Source organism: Aotus nancymaae, unplaced genomic scaffold, assembly GCF_030222135.1.
Source record: "Aotus nancymaae isolate 86718 unplaced genomic scaffold, 86718_ANA_hifiasm-v0.15.2.pri h1tg000036l, whole genome shotgun sequence".
In the NCBI taxonomy this organism is placed as follows: Eukaryota; Metazoa; Chordata; class Mammalia; order Primates; family Aotidae; genus Aotus; species Aotus nancymaae.
Genome location: NW_026988450.1, coordinates 92,351,555 through 92,370,951, shown reverse-complemented (window position 1 = coordinate 92,370,951; position 19,397 = coordinate 92,351,555). Strand labels below are relative to the sequence as shown.

The following is a 19,397-nucleotide window of genomic DNA, read 5'->3' as shown; positions in this document are numbered from 1 at the left end:
CCAGAGGCCATGGTGCTGGGGGATGTGAGATCCAGCACAGGCAGAGGAGGGTGCAGGGCCAGGCTGAGGCAGGAGACCGGAGTTCAAGGGCAGGATTCTTGCTGGAGCCTGGTGCATGGCTGCAGAGGGAAGGTGGGGCCTCAGGAGCCAGCAGGAGGTGGCAGAGGCTTCTCTGGAGTGACAGGTCCAGGTGGGGTGAGAGGTTTCAAGAAGTCACCGGAGCTAGGGTGGGGCAGGGCATGGGGCAGAGCCTTTGGAGAACGAGAAGCCCAGAGGTGGGAAGATGCCAGTGCCCAGGCTGAGGGGCGGGCCCTGAGGGTGCAGCCACAGCCCCCATGGAGCAGGGCTGGGCCCCTCAGGCAGGGTCGGGGACCGGGGTGCCCAGGAAGGACCCGAGGGCACAGGGCCCTGGGCTGGCGGGAGGGCATTAGCCTGGGGTGGAGGTCAAAGGACAGTCTGCAGGAGGAACAGCCCTGGAGTCCCAACAGGCTTCTGGCAGCCAGCCTGGGTCCCTGCACTCTGGGTCCCTGTGCTCGCCCTGTTCCTCTGAGCCTGCACTTCTGTGGTTCTCTCTGGAGGGAGCGCTCCCAGGCAGACTCAGCTCCCCAGGGACACTCTGGCTGCACGTCTGTGGGTGGAGCTCGGCCCGGGATAGCATGGGATTGGCCCCATGACCATCTTCCCTTGTGCCCACCAGGCCATGCAGGGTCCCTGACCGAGCCTTTCTGTCCCCTGCAGGACAGAGGTGGACCTCAGCAGGCTCCGCATAACCAGCTGTATGTGATGAGCAGCCTTCACCTCCCGGGCACCAACAGCACGGAGCAGGCCAGCGTCCCCAGAGCCATGGCAGCCACGCTGGGAGCCGGCACAGCCCCCAGGCCCCAGGCCAGGAGCATAGCTGGGGTGTATGTGGAGGCCTCGGGCCAGGCCCGGAGTGTCTACACTGCCATGGAGCAGGGTCTTCTGCCCGCTGGGCTCGGGCTGGCTCTGCTAGAGGCCCAGGCAGCCACCGGGGGCCTGGTGGATCCTGCCCAGAGCCAGCTGCTCCCTGTGTCTGAGGCCCTGCAGCAGGGCCTGGTGGGGCTGGAGCTGAAGGAGAAGCTGCTGGCCGCTGAGCGTGCTGCTATAGGCTACCCTGACCCCTACGGGGGTGGGAACCTGCCCCTCTTTCAGGCCATCGGGAAGGAGGTTGTGGACAGGGCCCTGGGCCAGAGCTGGCTGGAGGCCCAGCTGGCCACTGGGGGCCTGGTGGACCCTGCCCGTGGCGTGCGCATGGCCCCTGAGCAAGCCTGCCAGCAGGGCCTCCTGGACCGGGAGACGTGGCACAAGCTGTCGGAGCTCAAGCCTGGCACAGGCATCCGGCACTTCCTCGACCCCAACACGCTGGAGCAGCTGACGTACCACCAGCTGCTGGAAAGGTGTGTCCGGGCCCCCAGCTCGGGGCTGGCCCTGCTGCCCCTCAAGATCACCTTCCGCTCCGTGGGCGGGGCAGTGAGTGCAGCCGAGCTGCTGGAGGTGGGCATCCTGGATGAGGAGGCTGTGCAGGGTCTGCAGGAGGGCAGGCTGGCTGCGGCGGACGTGGGCGCACGGGCCGAGGTGCGGCGCTACCTGGAGGGTACCGGCAGCGTGGCCGGGGTCGTCCTGCTGCCCGAAGGCCACAAGAAGAGCTTCTTCCAGGCTGCCACCGAGCACCTGCTCCTGATGGGCACCGCGCTGCCACTCCTAGAGGCCCAGGCCGCCACCCACACCCTAGTGGACCCCACCACAGGCCAGCGGCTGTGGGTGGACGAGGCAGTCAGGGCAGGCCTGGTCAGCCCAGAGCTCCACGAGCAGCTCCTGGTGGCTGAGCAGGCCGTGACAGGGTACCACGACCCCTTCAGTGGCTCCCGAATCCCCCTCTTCCAGGCCATGAAGAAGGGGCTAGTGGACAGGCCACTGGCACTGCGGCTCCTAGATGCCCAGCTGACCACAGGAGGGCTGGTCTGTCCAGTACGTAGGCTCCGGCTGCCCCTGGAGGCCGCCCTGCACTGCGGCTGCCTGGATGAAGACACTCAGCGACAGCTCTCAGGGGCCGGTGGCTTCTCAGACCCTGGCATGCATGGCGGCCTGCGCTATGAGCAGCTGCTGGCCTGCTGTGTCACCGACCCCGACACTGGGCTTGCTTTCCTGCCGCTCTCAGGGGGGCCCAGGGAACAGGAGCCCCAGGGACTCCCATTCATCATGCACAGTACTCGGCAGGCTCTGAGTTCAGCCACAACCACCATCTCCGTGGGGAAGTTCCAGGGCCGGCCCGTGTCCCTCTGGGAGCTGCTCTTCTCTGAGGCCATCTCCGCAGAGCGGAGGGCAATGCTGGCCCAGCAGCACCAGGAAGGGACCCTCTCCGTGGAGGAGCTGGCTGCTGAGCTGAGCGCCACCCTCGAGCAGGCTGCAGCCACTGCCAAGGTCACCTTTTCTGGGCTGAGGGACACCGTGACACCAGGAGAGCTGCTCGAAGCCGAGATCATTGACCACGATCTGTACGAGCAGCTGGAGCGCGGGCAGGCCACGGCCCAGGATGTGAGCGGCCTGGCCTCCGTGCAGAGGTACCTGCAGGGCACCGGTTGCATCGCCGGCCTGCTGCTGCCCGGCTCCCAGGAGCGCCTGAGCATCTACGAGGCCCGACGCAAGGGGCTCCTCCGACCCGGCACCGCCCTCATCCTCCTGGAGGCGCAAGCCGCCACGGGCTTTATCATCGACCCGAAAGAAAACAAGGCGCACTCCGTGGAGGAGGCGCTGAGGGCCGGTGTCATTGGGCCAGATGTGTACGCGAAGCTGCTGTCCGCCGAGCGCGCCGTCACCGGCTACACCGACCCCTACACCGGGCAGCCCATCTCCCTCTTCCAGGCCATGCAGAAGGGCCTCATCGTGCGGGAGCACGGCATCCGCCTGCTGGAGGCCCAGATCGCCACGGGCGGCGTCATCGACCCCGTGCACAGCCACCGTGTGCCCGTGGACGTGGCCTACCGGCGCGGCTACTTTGATCAGATGCTGAACATGATCCTGTTGGACCCCTCTGACGACACCAAGGGCTTCTTTGACCCCAACACGCACGAGAACCTCACGTACCTGCAGCTGCTGGAGCGCTGCGTGCGCGACGCCGAGACGGGCCTTTACCTCCTGCCACTCGGCAGCATGCAGTGCCCGCTGGTGGACGGTGCCACCCGGCAGGCCTTCCAGAACCTGCTGCTCTCTGTGAAGTACGGGCGGTTTCAGGGGCAGAGGGTCTCTGCGTGGGAGCTGATCAACTCTGAGTACTTCAGCGAGACCCGCAGGAGGCAGCTGCTGCATCACTACCGGCGACGTGAGGTCACGCTGGGGCAGATGGCCCAGCTGCTGGAGGCTGAGACGCAGAGGCAGGCGGACGTCACACTGCCTGCACTGCGGGGCCGGGTCACCGCCCACCAGCTCCTGGAGGCGTGTATCATCGACCAGCAGCTGTTGGACCAAGTGCTGGCTGGGACAGTCAGCCCCGAGGCCCTCCTCCTCATGGATGGCGTCTGCAGGTACCTGTGCGGCCTGGGAGCTGTGGGCGGCGTGAGGCTGCTGCCCTCCGGCCAGCGGCTTAGTCTCTACCAGGCCATGAGGCGGAAGCTGCTGGGGCCCAGCGTGGCCCTGGCCCTGCTGGAGGCCCAGGCAGCCACAGGAGCCATCGTGGACCCTCACAGCCTGGAGAGCCTCTCAGTGGATGAGGCTGTGCGCAGGGGTGTGGTGGGGCCAGAGCTTTATGGCAGGCTGAAGCGGGCTGAGGGTGCCATCACTGGCTTCAGAGACCCCTTCTCTGGGAAGCAGGTGTCCCTGTTCCAGGCCATGAGGAAAGGTCTCATCCCTTGGGACCAAACTGCCCGCCTCCTGGAGGCTCAGGTGGCCACAGGAGGGGTCATCGACCCCACGGGCCACTACCACCTCCCCATGCCAGTGGCCATTCAGCGTGGCTGTGTCGACCAGGAGATGGAGACGGCCTTGTCCAGCTCCTCCGAGACCTTCCCCACACCAGATGGCCGAGGGCGCACCAGCTACGCCCGGCTCCTGGAGCAGTGCCCCAGGGATGAGACTTCTGGCTTTCACCTCCTGCCCTTGCCAGAGACTGCTCCTGCCCTCCCCACTGAGGAGCAGGTCCAGAAGAACCTGCAGGCCATGCCGGCCGCCGAGGATGGCACGTCCCTCTGGGACCTGCTTAGCTCCTGCCACTTCACCGAGGAGCAACGGAGGGCCCTGCTGGAGGACATGCAGGAAGGGAGGACAAGTGCACGACAGCTGCTAGCCTCTGTGCAGACGCGGATACAGGAGACCCAGCTCCTGGCCCAGGCCCGCATCACGGTGCCCGGCCCGCGGGGTGAGGTCCCTGCTGTCTGGCTGCTGGATGCTGGCATCATCACCCAGGAGACCCTTAAGGCCTTGGCTCAGGGCACGCGGTCACCCACCCAGGTCGCCGAGCAGCCGGTGGTGAAGGCCTGCCTGTGGGGCACGGGCTGCGTGGCTGGTGTGCTGCTGCAGCCCTCCGGGGCCAAGGCCAGCATCGCCCAGGCTGTGAGGGATGGCCTACTGCCTGCAGGCCTGGGCCAGAGGCTGCTGGAAGCCCAGGTGGCATCTGGCTCCCTTGTTGACCCCCTGACCAACCAGAGACTGTCAGTGGAGGATGCAATTAAGGTCGGCCTGGTGGGCAGGGAACTGAGTGAGCAGCTCGGGCAGGCCGAGAGGGCAGTGGCCGGGTACCCAGATCCCTACTCCGGGGGCTCCCTCTCGCTGTGGCAGGCAATGGAGAAGGGGCTTGTGCCGCAGGACGAGGGCTTCCCCCTCCTGCAGGTGCAGCTGGCCACGGGGGGTGTGGTGGACCCTGTTCATGGGGTGCACCTGCCCCAGGCGGCAGCCTGCAGACTTGGCCTTCTGGACACACAGACGAGCCGAGCGCTGACCGCGGCTGACGAGGACAACAAGTTCTTCTTTGACCCCAGCGCACAGGACCAGGTGACCTACCAGGAGCTCAGGGAGCGCTGCGTGCACGACGCCGAGACCGGCCTGCTGCTGCTGCCCCTGCCCTCAGACACAGTGCTTGAGGTGGACGACCACACTGCAGTGGCTCTGAGGGCCATGAAGGTGGCTGTCGGCACGGGGAGGCTTCGGGGCTGTAGCGTGTCACTCTGGGACCTGCTGCGCTCTGAGTACGTTGGTGCTGACAAGCGGCGGGAGCTGGTGGCACTCTGCCGGTCTGGGAGGGCTGCGGCCCTACGGCAGGTGGTCAGTGCGGTCACCGCCCTGGTGGAGGCTGCGGAGAGGCAGCCCCTGCAGGCCACGTTCAGAGGGCTCCGGAAGCAGGTGTCAGCCAGGGACCTGTTCAGGGCGCAGCTGATCAGCAGGAAGACGCTGGACGAGCTGAGCCAGGGGGCGACGACTGTGACGGAGGTGGCGGAGATGGACAGCGTGAGGCGGTCCCTGGAGGGTGGCAACTTCATTGCCGGGGTCCTTGTCCAGGGCACCCAGGAGAGGCTGAGCATCCCAGAAGCCCTGAGGAGGCACATCCTACGGCCCGGCACGGCCCTGGTGCTGCTGGAGGCGCAGGCGGCCACCGGCTTCATCATTGACCCTGTGGAGAACCAGAAGTTGACCGTGGAGGAGGCGTTCAAGGCAGGGATGTTTGGCAAAGAAACCTACGTGAAGCTGCTGTCGGCCGAGCGCGCCGTCACCGGCTACACCGACCCCTACACCGGGCAGCCCATCTCCCTCTTCCAGGCCATGCAGAAGGGCCTCATCGTGCGGGAGCACGGCATCCGCCTGCTGGAGGCCCAGATCGCCACGGGCGGCGTCATCGACCCCGTGCACAGCCACCGCGTGCCCGTGGACGTGGCCTACCGGCGCGGCTACTTCGACGAGGAGATGAACCGCGTCCTGGCGGACCCCAGCGATGACACCAAGGGCTTCTTCGATCCCAACACGCACGAGAACCTCACGTACCTGCAGCTACTGGAGCGCTGCGTGGAGGACCCCGAGACGGGCCTGTACCTGCTACAAATTGTAAAGAAGGGCGACACCTACAGGTACATCGATGAGGCCACGAGACACGTGCTGCTCTCCAGAACTGCAGAAATGCGCGTGGGGAGGTTTGCTGACCAGGTGGTCTCCTTCTGGGACCTGCTGTCCTCCCCATACTTCACAGAGGACAGGAAGCGGGAGCTGATACAGGCATACGGAACCCAGAGTGGGGGCCTGGAGAAATTGCTGGAAATCATCACCACAACAATTGAAGAAACAGAGATGCAAAACCAAGGCATCAAAGTGGCGGCCATCAGAGGGGAGGTGACAGCTGCAGAGCTGTTCAACTCCGGGATCATCGATCAGAAGACCCTCCACGTGCTTCGTGCAGGGAGGACTGGGGGGCAGGCGCTCAGCACGCTGGAGTGCCTGAAGCCCTACCTAGAAGGCAGCGACTGCATCGCGGGGGTGACGGTGCCCTCCACCGCAGAGGTCGTGAGCCTCCATGAGGCCAGCAGGAAGGGGCTCATCCCTGTAGCATTTGCAACCTGGCTGCTGGAGGCACAGGCCGCCACCGGTTTCCTTCTGGACCCCTGCACCCACCAGAGGCTCTCTGTAGATGAGGCCGTGGTTGTGGGCCTGGTGAGCGAGGAGCTACGTGAAAGGCTCCTGAAGGCCGAGAGGGCTGCCACGGGCTACAGGGATCCGGCCACGGGAGACACGATCCCGCTGTTCCAGGCCATGCAGAAGCAGCTCGTCGGGAAGGCAGAGGCGCTGAGGCTGCTGGAGGTGCAGGTGGCCACGGGGGGTGTCATCGACCCACGGCACCACCACCGGCTCCCACTGGAAACAGCCTACAGGCGGGGCTGTCTGCACAAGGACATATATGCACTCATTTCTGACCAGATGCACATGAGGAAACGGTTTGTGGACCCGAACACGCAGGAGAAGGTCTCGTACCAAGAGTTGCAGCACAGGAGCCGCCGGCAGGAGGACACCGGCTGGCTGCTCTTCCCAGTGGCTAAGGACGCACGGGACTCCCACTACATTGACGATGAGACGCGAAGGGCCCTGGAGGCGGAGCAAGTGGAGATAACGGTGGGAAGATTCAGAGGCCAGAAGCCCACACTGTGGACACTGCTGAATTCGGAATACGTGACGGAGGAGAAGAAGCTCCAGCTGGTGAGGACGTACAGACTGGACACGAGCCAGGCACTGCACAAGGTGGCGAAGCAGATCTTAGACATGATTGAGAAGCGGGAAAAGGGCAGTAAACAACTGTGGTTCCAAGGGATTAGAGGACAGATCACAGCCTCGGAACTCCTAAGCTCAGGCATCATCACAGAGGAAATGCTGCAGGACCTGGAAACCGGGCGGAGCACTGTCCAGCAGCTCAGGAATGACACGCACGTCAAGCGCTACCTGGAGGGCACCAGCTGCATCGCGGGCGTCCTGGTGCCCGCCAAGGACGAGCCGGGCCGCCAGGAGAAGATGAGCATCTACCAGGCCATGTGGAAGGGCGTGCTGCGGCCCGGCACGGCCCTGGTGCTGCTGGAGGCGCAGGCGGCCACCGGCTTCGTCATCGACCCCGTGCGCAACCTGAGGCTGTCCGTGGAGGAGGCCGTGGCCGCGGGCGTGGTGGGCGGCGAGATCCAGGAGAAGCTGCTGTCGGCCGAGCGCGCCGTCACCGGCTACACCGACCCCTACACCGGGCAGCCCATCTCCCTCTTCCAGGCCATGCAGAAGGACCTCATCGTGCGGGAGCACGGCATCCGCCTGCTGGAGGCCCAGATCGCCACGGGCGGCGTCATCGACCCCGTGCACAGCCACCGCGTGCCCGTGGACGTGGCCTACCGGCGCGGCTACTTCGACGAGGAGATGAACCGCGTCCTGGCGGACCCCAGCGATGACACCAAGGGCTTCTTCGACCCCAACACGCACGAGAACCTCACGTACGTGCAGCTGCTGCGCCGCTGCGTGCGCGACCCGGACACCGGGCTCTACATGCTGCAGCTGGCCGGCCGGGGCTCCGCCGTGCACCAGCTGAGCGAGGAGTTGCGCTGTGCCCTGCGTGACACCCGCGTGTCGCCGGGCTCGGGCGCCCTCCGGGGCCAGAGCGTCTCCGTCTGGGAGCTCCTCTTCTACCGCGAGGTGTCCGAGGGCCGGCGCCAGGACCTGCTGAGCAGGTACCGGGCGGGCACGCTGACCGTGGAGGAGCTGGGCGCCACCCTCATTTCGCTGCTGGCGCAGGCTGAGGCTGAAGCTGGGGCCGGGAGCCCGCGCCCAGACCCTCGGGAGGCCCTGCGCACGGCCACCATGGAGGTCAAGGTGGGCCGCCTCCGGGGGCGCGCGGTGCCCGTGTGGGACGTGCTGGCGTCCGGCTACGTGAGCGGGGCCGCCCGGGAGGAGCTGCTGGCCCAGTTCGGCTCGGGGACTCTGGCCTTGCCCGCGCTGACCCGCCGGCTGACCGCCATCATCGAGGAGGCCGAGGAGACCCCCGGGGACCCGGGGCCGGCCGGGCAAGGGGACGGTGACTCGGGGCGCTCCGCGGGCGAGGCCGAGGCCGAGGCCACCCGCCGCCAGGAGCGGACCCTCCGTGGTGCGACCATGGAGGTGCAGCGCGGGCAGTTCCAGGGGCGGCCGGTCTCCGTGTGGGACGTCCTCTTCTCCTCGTACCTGAGTGAGGCCCGCCGAGACGAGCTCCTGGCCCAGCACGCGGCCGGCGCCCTGGGCCTGCCCGACCTCGTCGCCGTCCTCACCCGGATCATCGAGGAGGCCGAGGAGCGGCTCAGCAAGGTGTCCTTCCGCGGCCTGAGGCGCCAGGTGTCCGCCTCCGAGCTGCACACGTCCGGCATCCTGGGCCCCGACACCCTGCGGGCCCTGGCCCAGGGCACCAAGACCCTGCAGGAGGTGACGGAGATGGACTCGGTCAAGCGCTACCTGGAGGGCACCAGCTGCATCGCGGGCGTCCTGGTGCCCGCCAAGGACGAGCCGGGCCGCCAGGAGAAGATGAGCATCTACCAGGCCATGTGGAAGGGCGTGCTGCGGCCCGGCACGGCCCTGGTGCTGCTGGAGGCGCAGGCGGCCACCGGCTTCGTCATCGACCCCGTGCGCAACCTGAGGCTGTCCGTGGAGGAGGCCGTGGCCGCGGGCGTGGTGGGCGGCGAGATCCAGGAGAAGCTGCTGTCGGCCGAGCGCGCCGTCACCGGCTACACCGACCCCTACACCGGGCAGCCCATCTCCCTCTTCCAGGCCATGCAGAAGGACCTCATCGTGCGGGAGCACGGCATCCGCCTGCTGGAGGCCCAGATCGCCACGGGCGGCGTCATCGACCCCGTGCACAGCCACCGCGTGCCCGTGGACGTGGCCTACCGGCGCGGCTACTTCGACGAGGAGATGAACCGCGTCCTGGCGGACCCCAGCGATGACACCAAGGGCTTCTTCGACCCCAACACGCACGAGAACCTCACGTACGTGCAGCTGCTGCGCCGCTGCGTGCGCGACCCGGACACCGGGCTCTACATGCTGCAGCTGGCCGGCCGGGGCTCCGCCGTGCACCAGCTGAGCGAGGAGTTGCGCTGTGCCCTGCGTGACACCCGCGTGACGCCGGGCTCGGGCGCCCTCCGGGGCCAGAGCGTCTCCGTCTGGGAGCTCCTCTTCTACCGCGAGGTGTCCGAGGGCCGGCGCCAGGACCTGCTGAGCAGGTACCGGGCGGGCACGCTGACCGTGGAGGAGCTGGGCGCCACCCTCATTTCGCTGCTGGCGCAGGCTGAGGCTGAAGCTGGGGCCGGGAGCCCGCGCCCAGACCCTCGGGAGGCCCTGCGCACGGCCACCATGGAGGTCAAGGTGGGCCGCCTCCGGGGGCGCGCGGTGCCCGTGTGGGACGTGCTGGCGTCCGGCTACGTGAGCGGGGCCGCCCGGGAGGAGCTGCTGGCCCAGTTCGGCTCGGGGACTCTGGCCTTGCCCGCGCTGACCCGCCGGCTGACCGCCATCATCGAGGAGGCCGAGGAGACCCCCGGGGACCCGGGGCCGGCCGGGCAAGGGGACGGTGACTCGGGGCGCTCCGCGGGCGAGGCCGAGGCCGAGGCCACCCGCCGCCAGGAGTGGACCCTCCGTGGTGCGACCATGGAGGTGCAGCGCGGGCAGTTCCAGGGGCGGCCGGTCTCCGTGTGGGACGTCCTCTTCTCCTCGTACCTGAGTGAGGCCCGCCGAGACGAGCTCCTGGCCCAGCACGCGGCCGGCGCCCTGGGCCTGCCCGACCTCGTCGCCGTCCTCACCCGGATCATCGAGGAGGCCGAGGAGCGGCTCAGCAAGGTGTCCTTCCGCGGCCTGAGGCGCCAGGTGTCCGCCTCCGAGCTGCACACGTCCGGCATCCTGGGCCCCGACACCCTGCGGGCCCTGGCCCAGGGCACCAAGACCCTGCAGGAGGTGACGGAGATGGACTCGGTCAAGCGCTACCTGGAGGGCACCAGCTGCATCGCGGGCGTCCTGGTGCCCGCCAAGGACGAGCCGGGCCGCCAGGAGAAGATGAGCATCTACCAGGCCATGTGGAAGGGCGTGCTGCGGCCCGGCACGGCCCTGGTGCTGCTGGAGGCGCAGGCGGCCACCGGCTTCGTCATCGACCCCGTGCGCAACCTGAGGCTGTCCGTGGAGGAGGCCGTGGCCGCGGGCGTGGTGGGCGGCGAGATCCAGGAGAAGCTGCTGTCGGCCGAGCGCGCCGTCACCGGCTACACCGACCCCTACACCGGGCAGCCCATCTCCCTCTTCCAGGCCATGCAGAAGGACCTCATCGTGCGGGAGCACGGCATCCGCCTGCTGGAGGCCCAGATCGCCACGGGCGGCGTCATCGACCCCGTGCACAGCCACCGCGTGCCCGTGGACGTGGCCTACCGGCGCGGCTACTTCGACGAGGAGATGAACCGCGTCCTGGCGGACCCCAGCGATGACACCAAGGGCTTCTTCGACCCCAACACGCACGAGAACCTCACGTACGTGCAGCTGCTGCGCCGCTGCGTGCGCGACCCGGACACCGGGCTCTACATGCTGCAGCTGGCCGGCCGGGGCTCCGCCGTGCACCAGCTGAGCGAGGAGTTGCGCTGTGCCCTGCGTGACACCCGCGTGTCGCCGGGCTCGGGCGCCCTCCGGGGCCAGAGCGTCTCCGTCTGGGAGCTCCTCTTCTACCGCGAGGTGTCCGAGGGCCGGCGCCAGGACCTGCTGAGCAGGTACCGGGCGGGCACGCTGACCGTGGAGGAGCTGGGCGCCACCCTCATTTCGCTGCTGGCGCAGGCTGAGGCTGAAGCTGGGGCCGGGAGCCCGCGCCCAGACCCTCGGGAGGCCCTGCGCACGGCCACCATGGAGGTCAAGGTGGGCCGCCTCCGGGGGCGCGCGGTGCCCGTGTGGGACGTGCTGGCGTCCGGCTACGTGAGCGGGGCCGCCCGGGAGGAGCTGCTGGCCCAGTTCGGCTCGGGGACTCTGGCCTTGCCCGCGCTGACCCGCCGGCTGACCGCCATCATCGAGGAGGCCGAGGAGACCCCCGGGGACCCGGGGCCGGCCGGGCAAGGGGACGGTGACTCGGGGCGCTCCGCGGGCGAGGCCGAGGCCGAGGCCACCCGCCGCCAGGAGCGGACCCTCCGTGGTGCGACCATGGAGGTGCAGCGCGGGCAGTTCCAGGGGCGGCCGGTCTCCGTGTGGGACGTCCTCTTCTCCTCGTACCTGAGTGAGGCCCGCCGAGACGAGCTCCTGGCCCAGCACGCGGCCGGCGCCCTGGGCCTGCCCGACCTCGTCGCCGTCCTCACCCGGATCATCGAGGAGGCCGAGGAGCGGCTCAGCAAGGTGTCCTTCCGCGGCCTGAGGCGCCAGGTGTCCGCCTCCGAGCTGCACACGTCCGGCATCCTGGGCCCCGACACCCTGCGGGCCCTGGCCCAGGGCACCAAGACCCTGCAGGAGGTGACGGAGATGGACTCGGTCAAGCGCTACCTGGAGGGCACCAGCTGCATCGCGGGCGTCCTGGTGCCCGCCAAGGACGAGCCGGGCCGCCAGGAGAAGATGAGCATCTACCAGGCCATGTGGAAGGGCGTGCTGCGGCCCGGCACGGCCCTGGTGCTGCTGGAGGCGCAGGCGGCCACCGGCTTCGTCATCGACCCCGTGCGCAACCTGAGGCTGTCCGTGGAGGAGGCCGTGGCTGCGGGCGTGGTGGGCGGCGAGATCCAGGAGAAGCTGCTGTCGGCCGAGCGCGCTGTCACCGGCTACACCGACCCCTACACCGGGCAGCCCATCTCCCTCTTCCAGGCCATGCAGAAGGACCTCATCGTGCGGGAGCACGGCATCCGCCTGCTGGAGGCCCAGATCGCCACGGGCGGCGTCATCGACCCCGTGCACAGCCACCGCGTGCCCGTGGACGTGGCCTACCGGCGCGGCTACTTCGACGAGGAGATGAACCGCGTCCTGGCGGACCCCAGCGATGACACCAAGGGCTTCTTCGACCCCAACACGCACGAGAACCTCACGTACGTGCAGCTGCTGCGCCGCTGCGTGCGCGACCCGGACACCGGGCTCTACATGCTGCAGCTGGCCGGCCGGGGCTCCGCCGTGCACCAGCTGAGCGAGGAGTTGCGCTGTGCCCTGCGTGACACCCGCGTGTCGCCGGGCTCGGGCGCCCTCCGGGGCCAGAGCGTCTCCGTCTGGGAGCTCCTCTTCTACCGCGAGGTGTCCGAGGGCCGGCGCCAGGACCTGCTGAGCAGGTACCGGGCGGGCACGCTGACCGTGGAGGAGCTGGGCGCCACCCTCATTTCGCTGCTGGCGCAGGCTGAGGCTGAAGCTGGGGCCGGGAGCCCGCGCCCAGACCCTCGGGAGGCCCTGCGCACGGCCACCATGGAGGTCAAGGTGGGCCGCCTCCGGGGGCGCGCGGTGCCCGTGTGGGACGTGCTGGCGTCCGGCTACGTGAGCGGGGCCGCCCGGGAGGAGCTGCTGGCCCAGTTCGGCTCGGGGACTCTGGCCTTGCCCGCGCTGACCCGCCGGCTGACCGCCATCATCGAGGAGGCCGAGGAGACCCCCGGGGACCCGGGGCCGGCCGGGCAAGGGGACGGTGACTCGGGGCGCTCCGCGGGCGAGGCCGAGGCCGAGGCCACCCGCCGCCAGGAGCGGACCCTCCGTGGTGCGACCATGGAGGTGCAGCGCGGGCAGTTCCAGGGGCGGCCGGTCTCCGTGTGGGACGTCCTCTTCTCCTCGTACCTGAGTGAGGCCCGCCGAGACGAGCTCCTGGCCCAGCACGCGGCCGGCGCCCTGGGCCTGCCCGACCTCGTCGCCGTCCTCACCCGGATCATCGAGGAGGCCGAGGAGCGGCTCAGCAAGGTGTCCTTCCGCGGCCTGAGGCGCCAGGTGTCCGCCTCCGAGCTGCACACGTCCGGCATCCTGGGCCCCGACACCCTGCGGGCCCTGGCCCAGGGCACCAAGACCCTGCAGGAGGTGACGGAGATGGACTCGGTCAAGCGCTACCTGGAGGGCACCAGCTGCATCGCGGGCGTCCTGGTGCCCGCCAAGGACGAGCCGGGCCGCCAGGAGAAGATGAGCATCTACCAGGCCATGTGGAAGGGCGTGCTGCGGCCCGGCACGGCCCTGGTGCTGCTGGAGGCGCAGGCGGCCACCGGCTTCGTCATCGACCCCGTGCGCAACCTGAGGCTGTCCGTGGAGGAGGCCGTGGCCGCGGGCGTGGTGGGCGGCGAGATCCAGGAGAAGCTGCTGTCGGCCGAGCGCGCCGTCACCGGCTACACCGACCCCTACACCGGGCAGCCCATCTCCCTCTTCCAGGCCATGCAGAAGGACCTCATCGTGCGGGAGCACGGCATCCGCCTGCTGGAGGCCCAGATCGCCACGGGCGGCGTCATCGACCCCGTGCACAGCCACCGCGTGCCCGTGGACGTGGCCTACCGGCGCGGCTACTTCGACGAGGAGATGAACCGCGTCCTGGCGGACCCCAGCGATGACACCAAGGGCTTCTTCGACCCCAACACGCACGAGAACCTCACGTACGTGCAGCTGCTGCGCCGCTGCGTGCGCGACCCGGACACCGGGCTCTACATGCTGCAGCTGGCCGGCCGGGGCTCCGCCGTGCACCAGCTGAGCGAGGAGTTGCGCTGTGCCCTGCGTGACACCCGCGTGTCGCCGGGCTCGGGCGCCCTCCGGGGCCAGAGCGTCTCCGTCTGGGAGCTCCTCTTCTACCGCGAGGTGTCCGAGGGCCGGCGCCAGGACCTGCTGAGCAGGTACCGGGCGGGCACGCTGACCGTGGAGGAGCTGGGCGCCACCCTCATTTCGCTGCTGGCGCAGGCTGAGGCTGAAGCTGGGGCCGGGAGCCCGCGCCCAGACCCTCGGGAGGCCCTGCGCACGGCCACCATGGAGGTCAAGGTGGGCCGCCTCCGGGGGCGCGCGGTGCCCGTGTGGGACGTGCTGGCGTCCGGCTACGTGAGCGGGGCCGCCCGGGAGGAGCTGCTGGCCCAGTTCGGCTCGGGGACTCTGGCCTTGCCCGCGCTGACCCGCCGGCTGACCGCCATCATCGAGGAGGCCGAGGAGACCCCCGGGGACCCGGGGCCGGCCGGGCAAGGGGACGGTGACTCGGGGTGCTCCGCGGGCGAGGCCGAGGCCGAGGCCACCCGCCGCCAGGAGCGGACCCTCCGTGGTGCGACCATGGAGGTGCAGCGCGGGCAGTTCCAGGGGCGGCCGGTCTCCGTGTGGGACGTCCTCTTCTCCTCGTACCTGAGTGAGGCCCGCCGAGACGAGCTCCTGGCCCAGCACGCGGCCGGCGCCCTGGGCCTGCCCGACCTCGTCGCCGTCCTCACCCGGATCATCGAGGAGGCCGAGGAGCGGCTCAGCAAGGTGTCCTTCCGCGGCCTGAGGCGCCAGGTGTCCGCCTCCGAGCTGCACACGTCCGGCATCCTGGGCCCCGACACCCTGCGGGCCCTGGCCCAGGGCACCAAGACCCTGCAGGAGGTGACGGAGATGGACTCGGTCAAGCGCTACCTGGAGGGCACCAGCTGCATCGCGGGCGTCCTGGTGCCCGCCAAGGACGAGCCGGGCCACCAGGAGAAGATGAGCATCTACCAGGCCATGTGGAAGGGCGTGCTGCGGCCCGGCACGGCCCTGGTGCTGCTGGAGGCGCAGGCGGCCACCGGCTTCGTCATCGACCCCGTGCGCAACCTGAGGCTGTCCGTGGAGGAGGCCGTGGCCGCGGGCGTGGTGGGCGGCGAGATCCAGGAGAAGCTGCTGTCGGCCGAGCGCGCCGTCACCGGCTACACCGACCCCTACACCGGGCAGCCCATCTCCCTCTTCCAGGCCATGCAGAAGGACCTCATCGTGCGGGAGCACGGCATCCGCCTGCTGGAGGCCCAGATCGCCACGGGCGGCGTCATCGACCCCGTGCACAGCCACCGCGTGCCCGTGGACGTGGCCTACCGGCGCGGCTACTTCGACGAGGAGATGAACCGCGTCCTGGCGGACCCCAGCGATGACACCAAGGGCTTCTTCGACCCCAACACGCACGAGAACCTCACGTACGTGCAGCTGCTGCGCCGCTGCGTGCGCGACCCGGACACCGGGCTCTACATGCTGCAGCTGGCCGGCCGGGGCTCCGCCGTGCACCAGCTGAGCGAGGAGTTGCGCTGTGCCCTGCGTGACACCCGCGTGTCGCCGGGCTCGGGCGCCCTCCGGGGCCAGAGCGTCTCCGTCTGGGAGCTCCTCTTCTACCGCGAGGTGTCCGAGGGCCGGCGCCAGGACCTGCTGAGCAGGTACCGGGCGGGCACGCTGACCGTGGAGGAGCTGGGCGCCACCCTCATTTCGCTGCTGGCGCAGGCTGAGGCTGAAGCTGGGGCCGGGAGCCCGCGCCCAGACCCTCGGGAGGCCCTGCGCACGGCCACCATGGAGGTCAAGGTGGGCCGCCTCCGGGGGCGCGCGGTGCCCGTGTGGGACGTGCTGGCGTCCGGCTACGTGAGCGGGGCCGCCCGGGAGGAGCTGCTGGCCCAGTTCGGCTCGGGGACTCTGGCCTTGCCCGCGCTGACCCGCCGGCTGACCGCCATCATCGAGGAGGCCGAGGAGACCCCCGGGGACCCGGGGCCGGCCGGGCAAGGGGACGGTGACTCGGGGCGCTCCGCGGGCGAGGCCGAGGCCGAGGCCACCCGCCGCCAGGAGCGGACCCTCCGTGGTGCGACCATGGAGGTGCAGCGCGGGCAGTTCCAGGGGCGGCCGGTCTCCGTGTGGGACGTCCTCTTCTCCTCGTACCTGAGTGAGGCCCGCCGAGACGAGCTCCTGGCCCAGCACGCGGCCGGCGCCCTGGGCCTGCCCGACCTCGTCGCCGTCCTCACCCGGATCATCGAGGAGGCCGAGGAGCGGCTCAGCAAGGTGTCCTTCCGCGGCCTGAGGCGCCAGGTGTCCGCCTCCGAGCTGCACACGTCCGGCATCCTGGGCCCCGACACCCTGCGGGCCCTGGCCCAGGGCACCAAGACCCTGCAGGAGGTGACGGAGATGGACTCGGTCAAGCGCTACCTGGAGGGCACCAGCTGCATCGCGGGCGTCCTGGTGCCCGCCAAGGACGAGCCGGGCCGCCAGGAGAAGATGAGCATCTACCAGGCCATGTGGAAGGGCGTGCTGCGGCCCGGCACGGCCCTGGTGCTGCTGGAGGCGCAGGCGGCCACCGGCTTCGTCATCGACCCCGTGCGCAACCTGAGGCTGTCCGTGGAGGAGGCCGTGGCCGCGGGCGTGGTGGGCGGCGAGATCCAGGAGAAGCTGCTGTCGGCCGAGCGCGCTGTCACCGGCTACACCGACCCCTACACCGGGCAGCCCATCTCCCTCTTCCAGGCCATGCAGAAGGACCTCATCGTGCGGGAGCACGGCATCCGCCTGCTGGAGGCCCAGATCGCCACGGGCGGCGTCATCGACCCCGTGCACAGCCACCGCGTGCCCGTGGACGTGGCCTACCGGCGCGGCTACTTCGACGAGGAGATGAACCGCGTCCTGGCGGACCCCAGCGATGACACCAAGGGCTTCTTCGACCCCAACACGCACGAGAACCTCACGTACGTGCAGCTGCTGCGCCGCTGCGTGCGCGACCCGGACACCGGGCTCTACATGCTGCAGCTGGCCGGCCGGGGCTCCGCCGTGCACCAGCTGAGCGAGGAGTTGCGCTGTGCCCTGCGTGACACCCGCGTGACGCCGGGCTCGGGCGCCCTCCGGGGCCAGAGCGTCTCCGTCTGGGAGCTCCTCTTCTACCGCGAGGTGTCCGAGGGCCGGCGCCAGGACCTGCTGAGCAGGTACCGGGCGGGCACGCTGACCGTGGAGGAGCTGGGCGCCACCCTCATTTCGCTGCTGGCGCAGGCTGAGGCTGAAGCTGGGGCCGGGAGCCCGCGCCCAGACCCTCGGGAGGCCCTGCGCACGGCCACCATGGAGGTCAAGGTGGGCCGCCTCCGGGGGCGCGCGGTGCCCGTGTGGGACGTGCTGGCGTCCGGCTACGTGAGCGGGGCCGCCCGGGAGGAGCTGCTGGCCCAGTTCGGCTCGGGGACTCTGGCCTTGCCCGCGCTGACCCGCCGGCTGACCGCCATCATCGAGGAGGCCGAGGAGACCCCCGGGGACCCGGGGCCGGCCGGGCAAGGGGACGGTGACTCGGGGCGCTCCGCGGGCGAGGCCGAGGCCGAGGCCACCCGCCGCCAGGAGCGGACCCTCCGTGGTGCGACCATGGAGTTGCAGCGCGGGCAGTTCCAGGGGCGGCCGGTCTCCGTGTGGGACGTCCTCTTCTCCTCGTACCTGAGTGAGGCCCGCCGAGACGAGCTCCTGGCCCAGCACGCGGCCGGCGCCCTGGGCCTGCCCGACCTCGTCGCCGTCCTCACCCGGATCATCGAGGAGGCCGAGGAGCGGCTCAGCAAGGTGTCCTTCCGCGGCCTGAGGCGCCAGGTGTCCGCCTCCGAGCTGCACACGTCCGGCATCCTGGGCCCCGACACCCTGCGGGCCCTGGCCCAGGGCACCAAGACCCTGCAGGAGGTGACGGAGATGGACTCGGTCAAGCGCTACCTGGAGGGCACCAGCTGCATCGCGGGCGTCCTGGTGCCCGCCAAGGACGAGCCGGGCCGCCAGGAGAAGATGAGCATCTACCAGGCCATGTGGAAGGGCGTGCTGCGGCCCGGCACGGCCCTGGTGCTGCTGGAGGCGCAGGCGGCCACCGGCTTCGTCATCGACCCCGTGCGCAACCTGAGGCTGTCCGTGGAGGAGGCCGTGGCCGCGGGCGTGGTGGGCGGCGAGATCCAGGAGAAGCTGCTGTCGGCCGAGCGCGCCGTCACCGGCTACACCGACCCCTACACCGGGCAGCCCATCTCCCTCTTCCAGGCCATGCAGAAGGACCTCATCGTGCGGGAGCACGGCATCCGCCTGCTGGAGGCCCAGATCGCCACGGGCGGCGTCATCGACCCCGTGCACAGCCACCGCGTGCCCGTGGACGTGGCCTACCGGTGCGGCTACTTCGACGAGGAGATGAACCGCGTCCTGGCGGACCCCAGCGATGACACCAAGGGCTTCTTCGACCCCAACACGCACGAGAACCTCACGTACCTGCAGTTGCTGCAGAGGGCCACTCTTGACCCTGAGACTGGGCTCCTGTTTCTTTCTGTCTCTCTGCAGTGACTGTGCTCCCCTTATGAATTTTCTGCAGGTCTCGAGAACATGAAGCATAATTTTGTTTTTTTTTTCCTGTTCATATTCTTTCGATTTTTTAGTTTTGCCCATCAGTTATCTGTGGAAATATTTCACGTTATCATGTATTATGAGTGGAATTTGTCTTTTCCTTTCAAAGTCTTTCGTGATTGATTTCGTGGATTTTGTGGTTTTTCTGTGGCCCTCTGGCTTTCATACGGTCTCACTTTTCACTACTTTGTTTTTCAGAACATTTTTGTGTCTGTTCTGGATTCACTTGGTGCCTTTCTAAGCAAGGTCACTGTAGGCTCTCAGTCCGTCATGTCACCAGTACACCTTTGCTTCAGTGGAACTTTCATTAAATGCACTGATTGCCCTTGTGCTGTGCTGTTCATAGTCATCAGCCAATGTGTCCTACTGCGTGCTCTGGCTCAGTTTGCTTCCTCCAGTGCCTTCCCACTCCCTGCTGTGCTGGCCAAGCGCAGGGTCTGGATTCCATCTCCCGGCTGCTGCTTCACCTTATAGGTGTGACCTCACCAGCGTTGACTGAGCGACTCTGTTGTGGAGAAATACCTGTGGTCGCAGTTTACAGAGAAAAGTGCTGGACAAGGAAAATATGAATGAATCTCTGGTGTTTGATCTGAGGTTTTTGAAGGTTCAATCACCAATGTTTATACCCTGAATATAGAGATAGTAGTAGATTAAAGAAGTGAAGTAAGCCATGCAAA

At 68.7% G+C, this 19,397-nt stretch overlaps 1 protein-coding gene across 1 annotated transcript; it reads left to right on the top strand.

The window, feature by feature from the left end:
* Window positions 1-732: 732 nt before the first annotated feature.
* On the top strand, window positions 733-19,045 carry EPPK1 (epiplakin 1). Its single transcript, XM_064384705.1, has 3 exons — window positions 733-8,562; window positions 10,042-15,864; window positions 17,365-19,045. The coding sequence occupies exons 1-3, from the start codon at window positions 784-786 to the stop codon at window positions 18,658-18,660; spliced, it is 14,898 nt and encodes a 4,965-aa protein (XP_064240775.1). The 5' UTR covers window positions 733-783; the 3' UTR covers window positions 18,661-19,045.
* Window positions 19,046-19,397: the final 352 nt, after the last annotated feature.